This window comes from Parasteatoda tepidariorum, chromosome 5 (assembly GCF_043381705.1).
Source record: "Parasteatoda tepidariorum isolate YZ-2023 chromosome 5, CAS_Ptep_4.0, whole genome shotgun sequence".
Taxonomy (NCBI): Eukaryota; Metazoa; Arthropoda; class Arachnida; order Araneae; family Theridiidae; genus Parasteatoda; species Parasteatoda tepidariorum.
The window spans coordinates 90,572,314-90,584,904 of record NC_092208.1 but is presented as its reverse complement, the minus strand read 5'-3'; the positions used below and the strand labels follow the sequence as shown (position 1 = coordinate 90,584,904).

Here is a 12,591-nt window from a genome sequence, read left to right as displayed (position 1 = left end):
TTTACTAAAACAGTTAAGGGATTTGATCAAATTATTGCTTTCGTTAGGAAAAATTGTTATTTTAATAGTTGCTATTTTAACATCTTTTGTGAATTGATCATCAAGATTTTTGATCAACTCTCCGTTTTTATCATCTTCCTTGCCACATATTATGTAAGAGTCTTTATTTTTTAATGACCAAATCTCTGTTGTATTGTAAGAAAATTTATAAAATATGTCCCTATTTAGGGATATTTCCGTATGTGTACCTGTTCGTGCTCATTACAATCGCCAATGGAGTTTTTTACTTGCAAAAAAATGTAATAAATGAATAAATAAATAAAAACTGTTGTGGCTTGTTTGATTTCAACTGCGAATAACATGTTTCGAGTTTGCCTCCCTTCTGTGGGTTTTTCTCCAGTTTAGTTTCTCACATGCCCCCTCTTTATATTTGTCTGTATTTTAGCCCTACTGCCAAGGCGGAGTTTTTCTCCCTTATTTTTACTTCTCTGTTGTATCTTTAATGCTTCAAGTTGGTACTAATATTATCGTATGTTTGCAGCTCCCTATGTTTATGTTAAGAACTAAAGAACTTACCGCTGCCTTAGAAGAGAAATTAACATTTAAGGAATGGAAATATTGGTTCAAATTAGGAACTTCAAAAGTGGTAAGTCCTACACGAATACCAATTAAATTTGGAATTATTATTTTTAGATGTTTATTACTGGTAGAGCAAATATGAATAAGCGTCAGTTTGATTTATTTAATATTGTCTAACAGACCGTTCGTTTTTTTTTTTAAAAATTAGTAAGGAAATTTCGCACTTTTAAGTTAACTTCTGCAAGCTCCCGTGCGTAATATTTGAAGCTACTGCGATTGTGCTCACGTTTATTTTAGATGTGCTGCATATCTTTACGTTATGCTAGCAAAGATTAACGCTACAGTGACAAATCTACAAGCTTGTTGTTAAATATAATAGTTGTTATGTTAAATATTGTTTTCTATTTAAACCTACCTCTGAATTAAAAACATTAACATGGAATGCGAATTCGAAGAAATATTTGGATGAAATTTAAAAATGAATCTTGTGATACTACAACCATTGATTGATTCAACAAAAAAATAATTTTATTAGTTTTTGTTTAAGTTTTGTTAAGTTTATTAGTTATGGTTGTCTAATTGCACGTGTTCTATAAGAAACTAGATATATTTCCGATATTTTAAAATTATGAAATCTGCACTCTCTCTCTCTCATTTAGACTGGAACAAAAACGAAATTATTAATTCTTAGGTCACACATTTAAATAATAACCTTTGATTTATTGCTAAATTCATCAAAATCTACCAAATTTTTCAGTTTACAAAACTGCAGTTTTATGTAGACCAAAGCATCTTGAAACGTATGCCACAGCTTTGAAGAGATAATCTTCGTCCATTGTAAATGTTTGTTTTGATTTTGTGGTCATAGCTTAAATAATATTTCTCTTTGTTAGCGTTTTTAACTTATGGATTTTTGCAAAATCTCTTATTTTCACTTAGGTAAGTTTGATATTTTTTTACGGGCACATGCGCTATTACTTAAAATCTTACGCACGGAAGCTAACGTAAATTTGCAAGATCTCCGTAATGTATTTTATACGAAACCATTCATAAGATTATCCACGAGTTAGCATAATTAGTTTGTTTTGCATTGTTTTTATTTGTTACATTTATATAGGGGTTATTTTGACAGCTATTTGCTTAGATTAGATTATTAGAGACTCGCGTTGAAACAATTCCTGTTGAAGATATAAAATTAAAAATTCGATCATCTCTCTATATTAAAAGATAGCCCCTGTTCACCTTGTATTATATTTCGTTATCTTGCGCAAAAACTGTAAAATTTCGCTACTTGGTAATTTCTGAGGTGTGTCGAAACATGTTCGGGGAGTAGAATGGAATAGAAAAATGAACATTCAATAATTAGTTAGAACTACAATTAATAACTGTTAAATTTGTGGCAAAAAAAGAACACCGCGTGTGTCCCTCTGCAGAACGTAGAAATGCAACTGTAAAGGGTCTCTTTTATATCACCAATTTCACTCGAGTTTTTTTCACAATTCTAATTTGAACGAAAGCTATTGTGATATTAATTGCATTCTTCGTGAATTTTTTTCCCCAGTTTTTTTTTCTTAATATTGACTATTTACCGATTTTAGAAAAATGTATTTGCTCTCTCGAGATCTTTATTTTATAAACTTGAGCTTAAGTGGGTGTCGAAAGAAACAAAAAAAGAGAGAAATGAGATGCCAGATGTCTAAACATAAATCTTAACATTTGAATTAAAAATCTTAAAAACATAAAAATTTAATACAAGAAATATTAAAACAGCTCCTTATTTGAGCTGTTATAAAACTCGTTGAGGAGAAAATTATTTCTTATTAATTTCTTAATATTCTATTCTACACTTTCTGCATTGTTTGGGTTAAAAAAAAATTATGTACGGTTGATTATTTTTCAAATCGAGTTAATCGTTAATTTCTATACGATTAACTGAGTGGCAAAACGTTTTATATAAATCAACAATAATGCTATATTTTACTTTTAAAATGTTTTTTTGTTCTTTTTTAGAAAATATTGACTTATTGATTTTTAAGATGAAAAACTATGATGAACTTTATTTGGGGATGGATGAGCGAAGTTAAAAATCATTCAGTTTTTTCACCTTTTACAATGAACACCCGTAAAATATTTTTGTTCCAAATTATACTGTAACTGAATAAAAAATCCCCCCCCCAAAAAAAACTTTGCATATTTGTTGATTCTACGAAAGAATATTTCATCTTAGTTCTGTGATGTTGCAGGCGTGGGTGCTGAGCAGGCTGTCGTGTCACAGAGACATCCTAGATCCCATCATCAGCAGGATAGACAGTCTCGTGAATCGAGATTCATTTAGTCAGAGTCTAGTGCAACTAGGTCTCCTCGATGCTCTCTCATCATCTTCCGAATCATCATCATCTCACATCGCATCCCATCATCAACCAGAGGTTGGACTTCTTTTGTATTCTAACTCCTTCTGTTTTGTAAAAATGAGTGATTCCACGTAAAAACCTTATATCAGTTATTTAAACCGATATAATATGAGTATTTTCCACTACAATTGGGTGCAAATTGGATGCAGCTCTAAAAAGGTATCAAATTAAACCATGTTTCTATTCAAGTTGAATCATATCCTCTCAGAAAATGTTGTTCAAGGTTTAACTTTAGAAACGCTACCTTAATATGGTGCAAATGTGTTGCAATTGAAAACAAAATGTGTTAACTAAATAAAACCTGTTTTCATTTAAGTTGAATCATACTTAAAAAGCATGTTAAACATTGATTGTTGAAAAGCATGTTCAACATTGAACTATAGAAACACTACCTTGAAAGATAATAGGATGCAAATTTGTTGCAAACTTAAAAACGTGTTAAATAAAACCGCGTTTTTCATTTAAGTTGAATCATATCCTCTGAGAAAAAGTAATTCAACGTTTAACTATAGAAATGCTACCTTGATTAATAATATGGTGCGAATTTGTTGCAATTAAAAAAAAAAGATGATAACTGAAACTTGTATTGATACCCTTTCAGAGAAGCTTGTTCAACGATATCAATTTGGTTAATTGGAGATCATAGTGGTTTTTGACTTTGGATGTTTGCTTATCAGATATTAATATACACCTTCTAGAAGCTTTTTACATCATTTATTTACAGATTTATCATTGCATAATTTATTTACAGATCATTCATTTACCTCGGACATTTTCCGTTATTAATAGCGAACATTCGACTATAAATGTCTGCATCGGTCAATGCCACAAATGGTCAATGCCGGTCAAGCCACATGTCTGCTCACTTTTTACGTGTAAAAATCGTACTACAGCACATTGTCCCGTTCTGGATGCTTGCATCCATATTAGCCCGATTGTGCTTTCAATTCAAATGCTCTCATGTGAACTGGGACATAAACTATACTCCATTCTTCTTGCTTTATTATAAAATCCTAAAGTGTAGTGCTTTTACCACTGCTATATATCTGGCACTATTACACCTACCAATTTGTATTTAGACCAGCCTCATATGTGGCAATTATGTGAGTATATTGATATTAATTATGAAATAACTTTGATTTGAGTTGATTGAGAATACTAAAGGTTTCATTTTTAGTAATGTCTTATACCAGATGAATTTCGGAGATTTGACTTTCAGATGCATCAAACTTTTGGGGGATCACAAACTTAACTAGTTCTGTCGTTTCTGGTGTCCTCAGTTTAAAAAAAATAAAGAAATAATGAAGTTTTACGGAGGATTTCATAAATGAATTTGGGAATTGGAATTTTGTATCGGGGATTTAAAAAAAAAAGAAGATAAGTTCAAAATCCTGTCAATATGAGTGTTTTGCAAATTTAGCAGGAATTTTACAATTTTTCACCACATTAAAATACAACATATTAACCATTTGACATCGCAAGAGGGCGCTTTGTGTAGTTGACGAAAGAAACGTGGAAAGAAATGTTTTACACGTTTCATAGTTCTCATGACTTACCACAGCTTACTCTGCTTAACGTAAATATTGGTTGTTTTGATTCAGAAGATCCTCCACGAAGAAGAATTTATCCTAACGCTTTATACAAAAAATTCTTTGTCTGTGTTAGATTTAAAATAAGAGGATTGCGGAGATGTTGAATCCTATGTGTGAATCGACTAATTAAAGTTGCTTTTGAAATAAAATGATCGAAAAAGCCGAAAAATTCAACGATTGAGGTTTGGATATTTTGCATGCACACTTATGGAGAAAGTGTGCAATATGTTAAGTTGATACATGGAATGTTAACAGCATGTAAGTTTATGTTTTGAAGTTTTAGATCAGACTTTGCACGACGTCTAAGAGTTTTCTCATAAATATGACTTCTACTAATGTTTTCATATAAATATGACTTCTACTAAAAATTTTGTTTAAATATGTATTTTACTGAAATTATCATATAAATGTGCATTCTATTGAAATTTTCATAGTATGCTTTTTACTGAAATTTTCAAATAAATATGCCTTTTACTAAAGTTTTCATATAAACATACCTTGGTGGTAATATTCTAAAATAACTCTTTCTTCTCAAATAAATAAATAAAATTCACTACCATTCAGGAGATTTCATATTCTTTTATTTTTGTTTGGAAGAGTTATTTCGGTCGGCTGATGATCTGGTGTTTGGTAGGTATCGAGATGTCTGCAAAAAAAATCTATACCTTTTTTGCTGAAAATTTGTCAGAAATAAGTTTTTGTTAAAGGTTTTTCACAATCATGATAAATGCAAAAAACCTGATAATTAAGGAAAAATCAATGTATTTTTTTCTTTTTTACTGAAATAAGTGCGGAATAAATATAGGCTACCGATAGATCTCAATTTAAGATTTTTGCATTCTAAGTTCTAGACCCGTGGAGACTCAGGGATTAGAGCGCTCGCCTTTCAATGAGGTGGACCGGGTTCGAATCCCAGCGATGACTGGTTGATTCGAATTCTTCACCCGGCTTGTACTGATCACAGTGCTGACGTAAAATATCCTCAGTGGTAAACCGATCAGGGGTTAGAGTCCCCTTACCTTCGGGTTAAACGTGAGAGGTTTTCGTGGTTTTCTTCTCCATGTGACCATCCATCAAAAGTTTGTTCCATCACAAGTCCTCACACGAAGGCAAATTTCTCCCAATACTTGATCCAGGAGTCTCCTTGTCTTCTGGATTGGGTTCAAAATAACATGGTTACGAAATTGAACATTGGTAGTCATAAACCTAAAATTGGGTTGACTGTTCAACGACAGTTATAAAATCTAAGCGCAAGGGAAAAATCAGCAGAATGTTTCATTGAGGAATGTTATGTTTATCTGTTTGAGGAATGTTATGTTTATCTGAGGAATGTTATGTTTATCTGTTGATCTATGAATGTTTGTTTTTTACAGTGCCGGGAAGTGAAGTCTTTCCACGAGTCTCCTCCTGCTTCTGAGAGCAAGCTAGCACTTAATGCGGTTTCTATACTGAAGAAGGGTCTCAACACAGACATGAGTTTCGAGATAATCTTTAACTTCGGTAAGTTTTTTATCTAACTTCATAGGAATTTTGTGGATACAATTCCCTTTTTACTGTGTATAGAAAGGATTGATACAAGAACTTGCTATTTTCAGTGGTAGTGAAAGGAGACTATGGAACCTCATCTCATTAGAGATGTGTTTCATAATTAAATGCCAATGTCTCACGCTGTCTTTACTCTCCGAGCTTCACTCATCCTCTCCGTTACCATGGTTTTCACGAATCTTTCCTTTCCCCCTAGAGTGCACCTTTGATTCATTCCTAACATATGTACGCCTAGGTTGGAATATATTGGTATGACGTGAATATATATTGATTGGAATATATTGTTATGTTATGAGGAAAAAAAATATTTATGCCAAAAACATGGAAATGGAGAGGGGAAAGATGAAGAGAGAGGAGAAATCACGTAACCTTGAGATGGCTATTCTGTTTACAAAGAATGTAGAACAAAGAGTATATTAAAATTTACGCATTTAACACGTTAACGCCCGAGCTGCATTATTTAAATAATGTTTCACAAATTAATAGTAAATATTTGAGTGCAGTTCGAGATTATAAATCTGAAAGTATAAAACTGAAGAGCAAGAAATTTAGGCTGAAACTAAATTTTACAATCCAATAACAAGCCTTAATGAATGTTAGGCATTTATAGAATTCGCCAGTTTGAAGCTCGTAGATATGAAATAAAGGCAATGCATGGTTAGTATTTTATAATTTTAGCAGCTTTTTTTTACTTTAACTTACTAAAATGTGACTTGAAACCTTCATCTTATCCGATTTTTAAATGTTAAAAAGCTGAATATTCTATTGCTGTCTTATGCCACTAAGAAGCCTATCTTTTAAGGTAGAGGGTGCGCTTCTTCTTTTTTCCCAGTGGTGCCATCTGCGGCCAAAACTTAGACTTCTGCCAAACATACAAGTCACATCCCGTTTTACGGGCAGAACACATTCACACACCATCCATCCGCAGATTATATTTAACTGAACAACAGCATGTTCAATCTTCGATCCAGTACCCCCAGAGTTTTTGATTTGTTGTGGGAACTTGGAAAACTTTCTGACACCCGACAGATTTGGCTTGCACTAGTCAATATTTTATACACGAGGAGTCTACAATAGACGGGGATCGAACTCACGACCTCTTGGACATGGGCCCAATGCCCTGCCAACCAGGCTATCCCGGCCGAATATTCTATTAAAGAGAAACTTTATAACGTGTCTAAAGCTCCGAAATATTTAAATTTATCATCTATAAAAAGCCGCCAATGAAAAAGAGCAAATGAATTTACAATAATTTAGCTTTATTGTTGTAGTACTTCATTTCTACACACATAATTGCAGTGTAATTGAAGCTTCGTTTTTATATGATGAAAGGTTTAAGAGATCGCTGCATAACGGGGGAAAACTTTTCATGATAAATTCTATTTCACCTGCAGTGGTAATTTAATCTAAAATTTAACGTATAAAGAAAAGTGAGTTCAGGTTAACTAAAAATGCTGAAAAAAATATTTTAAAAATATCAAAATGCAAACAATGTATTTTCGGAGTTTTTCCCCACTGTGCAAACCTGAGTAAATTCTGCTATAATTTGCTTGCATTTTTATATTTTGTGAAACAAATTTCAGCTTTTAAATGTTCTTGGTTTTTATCTCGATATACATTAACTCCCTTTTTTTCTAAATTTTAAATTTTTAATGTTGTTAAAACAAATATTGCCGGCGTCCTCTTAAGTCTTCCAACTTTGAAGTTAAAGCTTTGCATTCCGGCAATTTATTCAGGTGATAATTTTTTTTTTGACACAACATGATGGCAACATGATTGACAGTATTTTTAACACGGTATCCGCAAGTAAGTATAACTGTAAATAAATTAGTATGTTTTGAATAAAGGTTTTCATTTAATTGCAGTTTATGTTTGTGGGTTGTTTGGTATCTTTGTTAGAGTCCCCACTTAAACTCTAAAAAGAAATCTAACTCTAGAAAAGCCTTCCACATGAAAATGTTCCTGAGAACGGATTATAGGTTTCTTCATAAATAACACTAAGTTTAAATAAATAACTATCTTTATTAACATTTAGGAAATTTGTAAATTTAACTAAAACATTCTAACATATATAAAACTTAACCACTTTAACATTGAAGCAGCATAGAAAAAAACTGCGAAAAGGTAACCGGCGAGAACATGCCGGACTGCTAGCTAGAACCGACGGGGAGAGAGAGCAAGCTGTGGGGAGGCGGTCAAGTTATATCCAAAACATACTGTGCACGTTTTGCTGATTTCGCCCTTCACTCATATCTCCATTCAGGTATGAGATTTACGTCAATTATCGGCTGCAAGCGACGTAGTCCAACGTCAGAGATTCGTAGTTCGGACTTTGCATTTCAGACCGCAACGCCACAAGTACTCCCCCTCCAGTCTGAAAGACGAAAAAAAAACAATTACAACAATGTAACAGTAACCATGTATGCAGTTATAACCATAAAATTGTGCATGCAACCATAACACGATATGCAAGCATTAAGGTAATAAAAAATGGACAGTGCGTTTTGAACGGAGTTCTCTGGCATTGTCAACTCCACTCAAAATGTAAGCTGGTTTTAGGCGGTTAATACCTATGTTGACCTCTTTATCTTTGATTTTGAGCTTATAAAATTTTTCATTACGCTGTAACACTTCATAAGGTCCATCGTATGGTTGCTGTAAGGGCTTGCGCACGCAGTCTTGTCTAACAAAAACATGACTTGTCGATAATAAATCCTTATGCACAAAAATGTCTTTGTGACAGTGGCGAGATGTTGGAGCAGGACGCAATCTGTTCATATATTCCCGTAAAACCTTTAGGAAATCATGATACTGTGGTAAATCAGTTGTATGGCATCTAAAAAATTCTCCAGGCAGTCTTAAAGAACAGCCGTAGACTAACTCTGCTACTGAAACGCCGATATCAGGCTTCAAACTGGAACGAATGCCCAAAAGAATTACTGGTAGAACTTCACTCCAGCGGTCAGTAGAGTGACATTTGATAGCGTTCTTGAGTTGCCGGTGAAATCGCTCTACGATTCCGTTTGATGCGGGATTATATGCTGTGGTGCGTCTCTTTTCGCACCCAAGAAATCGAGCCAATTCTTGGAACTGATTGCCTTCGAACTGTGTGCCTTGATCGGACACTATTACATCTGGTACTCCGAAGCGAGCTATCCACCCAGAAAAGAAATTCTCAGACACTGTATTTGCTGTCTGGTCTGGCATTGGAAATGCTTCTGGCCATCGACTATATCTGTCAACACATGTCAGACAATACCTGTATCCTTTAGATGGAGGTAATGGACCTACTATATCTATGTGGACATGACTGAAACGACATCGTGGAAGAGGATAAATGCCAGGTTCAGACTTTGTGTGTCGTTGAACCTTAAACTTCTGACACTGCAAGCAGGATTTTGTCCACTCCGAGACGTCTTTTTTTAAGGAATGTCAGACAAATCTTTGTCGGATCAAGTCAACAGTTGCCTGCACTCCTGGATGAAATAAGTTATGAAGATTTTCGAAAACTACTTTTCGAAATGCTTGAGGTACGTAAGGGTGTACCTTGCCAGTGGACGTGTCACACCGTAGTTCTAAACCATCTGGCGTGAATACGAAAGGTTTGAGCTTCAAAACTTCTGATCTCCTAGCCTCATGCAACTCATCCCCAGAAGACTGTGCACGTGCCATTTCCTCATAATTAATATTATCAGATATATGAATTTCAGAAACTCTGGAAAGTGTGTCTGCCACTAAATTTTCGTTTCCCGAAATGAAACGTATATCTGTAGTAAATTGAGAAATGTATTCGAGGTGTCTTACTTGTCGAGGCGAGTTATTACCATTATTCTTACAAAACGCGTACGTCAATGGCTTGTGATCAGTATAAACGCAAAATTTTCGTCCTTCTAACATATGTTTAAAATGCCTTACAGAGCTATAAATTGCAAGTAACTCACGATTATATGTACTATAGTTACGTTCGGTAGTTGTAAGTTTGCGTGAAAAAAACGCCAATGGTTGTACAACATCTGTTGCAAAACTGCTCCAATGCCAATATCTGAAGCGTCTACCATTAATGTAATTTCCGCATTTACTATCGGATGCGCTAATGTTACCGCATTCGCAACGGATTCTTTACAAGCGTCGAAAGCTTTAATGTTTGCCTCTGACCAGGTGATCGGAGTTTTATCCCTTTTTTTCTTAGTTTTACAAAGATCATGTAGGGGGGCCTGAATAGTAGCAGCGTTTTTTAAAAATCTATGATAGAAATTTAAAATAGCCAAGAAACGACGCAATTCCTCAACAGTCTTTGGCAAGGGAAAATTTTGAAAAACAGTTACTTTTCCAGGTAGAGGTGAAATACCTTGAGTATTAACAAGAAATCCCAAGAATTGTAACTCCTGGTGGCCGAACACGCATTTTTCGACGTTTAAAATAATACCGAACGAGTTCAATCGCTCGAAAATTTGTTCCAATTGCATCATATGCTCACTTTCAGTTGCGGAAGCGACTAACACGAAATCTAATCCGCGTAGAATTTGATCAATAAACCTTTGAAAAGTTTACGCTGCGTTTGATAATCCAAAACACATGCAATTGTATTCGTAAAGACCAAAAGGTGTTATTACCGCACTTTTAGATTTTGAATCCACGTCTAATGGGATCTGATGGTAAGCTTTTACCAGGTCAATTTTTGAGAATATAGTTTTACCAGCTAAGTCAGATGAAAAATCCTGAATATGCGGTATGGGATAACGATCCTCTAAAGTGACCGAATTTAACTTTCGATAGTCGCCGCATACCCGCCATTCATCATTATTTTTTTTAACTAAATGAATGGGACTAGACCATGGGCTATTTGAAGGAGAAACTATGCCCTGTTCTATAAGAATGTCAAACTCTTTTTTAACTGCTTTAAGTTTGTCTGGGGCTAAACGTCGAGCCTTTGCACAAACCGGTGGACCTCTTGTAATGATAGAATGAGTAGCATTGTGCTTTTTAGGACTCTTTAGAAAAGATTGATTTGTAATACCGGGAAATTTTGACAAAAGTCTATGATACTCAGTATTTCCGCAAATCGTAGTTAAACCTAACGATTTTCCGCGAACCCGTGTACCTTTAGCTGAAAATCTCGAAGTACTATCAATCAATTTGCGATTTTTTATGTCCACCAATAACCCAAAAAATTCTAAAAAATCTGCACCCAAGATAGGTCGCACTACGTCAGCAATAACAAAATTCCATTTGAATTGCCTTTTTAAACCAAAATCTAACGTTAATCTACGAAAACCGTATGTGTTTATTTTTGTTCCGTTCGCAGCGTAGATTGCTATCTCCGTAGTCGGTTGCTTATGAATGTGTGGGTCGCGTGGAAAAACTGAAATTGACGCGCCAGTATCAACTAGAAACTAAAAACCTAATTTTTGGTCAAATATGTGGAGGCGACTGAACTTTAACCCACTATCTGTCGTCACCGAAACAGCAGCGGAATTCAGTTTTTCGAGTATGAACATTTACCGACACATTTTTTAGCAGTTTTACCAAATTTAAAATGGTACCAACAATATTGCTTTTCCGAAGTTTTATTGACATTATTCGAATTCGAACGAGGCCTTGAACCAGACCGTTGACGAAATTTACTTCCATTGTAACTTTTTTGTCGAAAAGTCAATTTTTCAACTTTCTCGGAAAGTTCGGAAATTTGAGATTGTAACCTTTTTAAATCAACGGAAGAAGTATTATGTTCTGCACTTGAAGTACCGAAACAAGAAACTTCGTTTATTTTATCCGCGATTTGAGCCAAATCATCAAGTTTGTCTTTACTAATTGACAATATCTGCTGAATATTAATAGGGAGTCGCTGAATAAACAATGTTTTTAAGACATCGTCAGATATTTGACTACCAGCTAACGATCTCATTTCATGTAATAGTTGTGTTGGTTTTTTCTCACCTAAATACAATTCCTGTAACAAAGTCCTCAATCGCGAACTTTCGGACTGTGTAAAATGTTTTACAATACGTTCCTTAAGAACTTTGTATGGATTATCTGTAGGTGGAACCTCAACGATATCTTTTACATAAGAAAGAACTTCCATATCTAACGCTGCAATGACGCAGTGGAATTTTGTTAATTCTTTTTCAATTCCTGACATCACAAAATTTGATTCTACTTGAAGAAACCATAAATTTATTTCGGTTTTCCAAACGGGTGGAGCTCAAAATGCAACTCTGGCTATTTCGTTTTCGGCCATTATACTATCAAGTTAACGATTTAAATGCCTTTGAAAATGTATTAAAAATTAGTACATTATTCAAGAAAAAATATGAATAGTTTACGTGAGCATTAATTCAATTTTACATTGTACTTTATGAATTCAAACTCAAATTGTATTGCTTAACTCAATTGTTTACAAGTCCATGAGAATTTAATTTAATTCACTACGATTACATTTAAATTGCACTAGTGTATAGAAACAT

At 34.2% G+C, this 12,591-nt stretch overlaps 1 protein-coding gene across 1 annotated transcript in view; it reads left to right on the top strand.

The window, feature by feature from the left end:
- The window catches only part of LOC107452391 (uncharacterized), a 59,780-nt gene that overhangs the window by 33,968 nt on the left and 13,221 nt on the right, over positions 1-12,591 (top strand). The window contains exons 14-16 of the mRNA XM_016068853.4: positions 542-646; positions 2,823-3,005; positions 5,956-6,082. Coding sequence (XP_015924339.2) covers positions 542-646; positions 2,823-3,005; positions 5,956-6,082 — 415 coding nt within the window. The remainder of the gene's footprint in view (positions 1-541; positions 647-2,822; positions 3,006-5,955; positions 6,083-12,591) is intronic.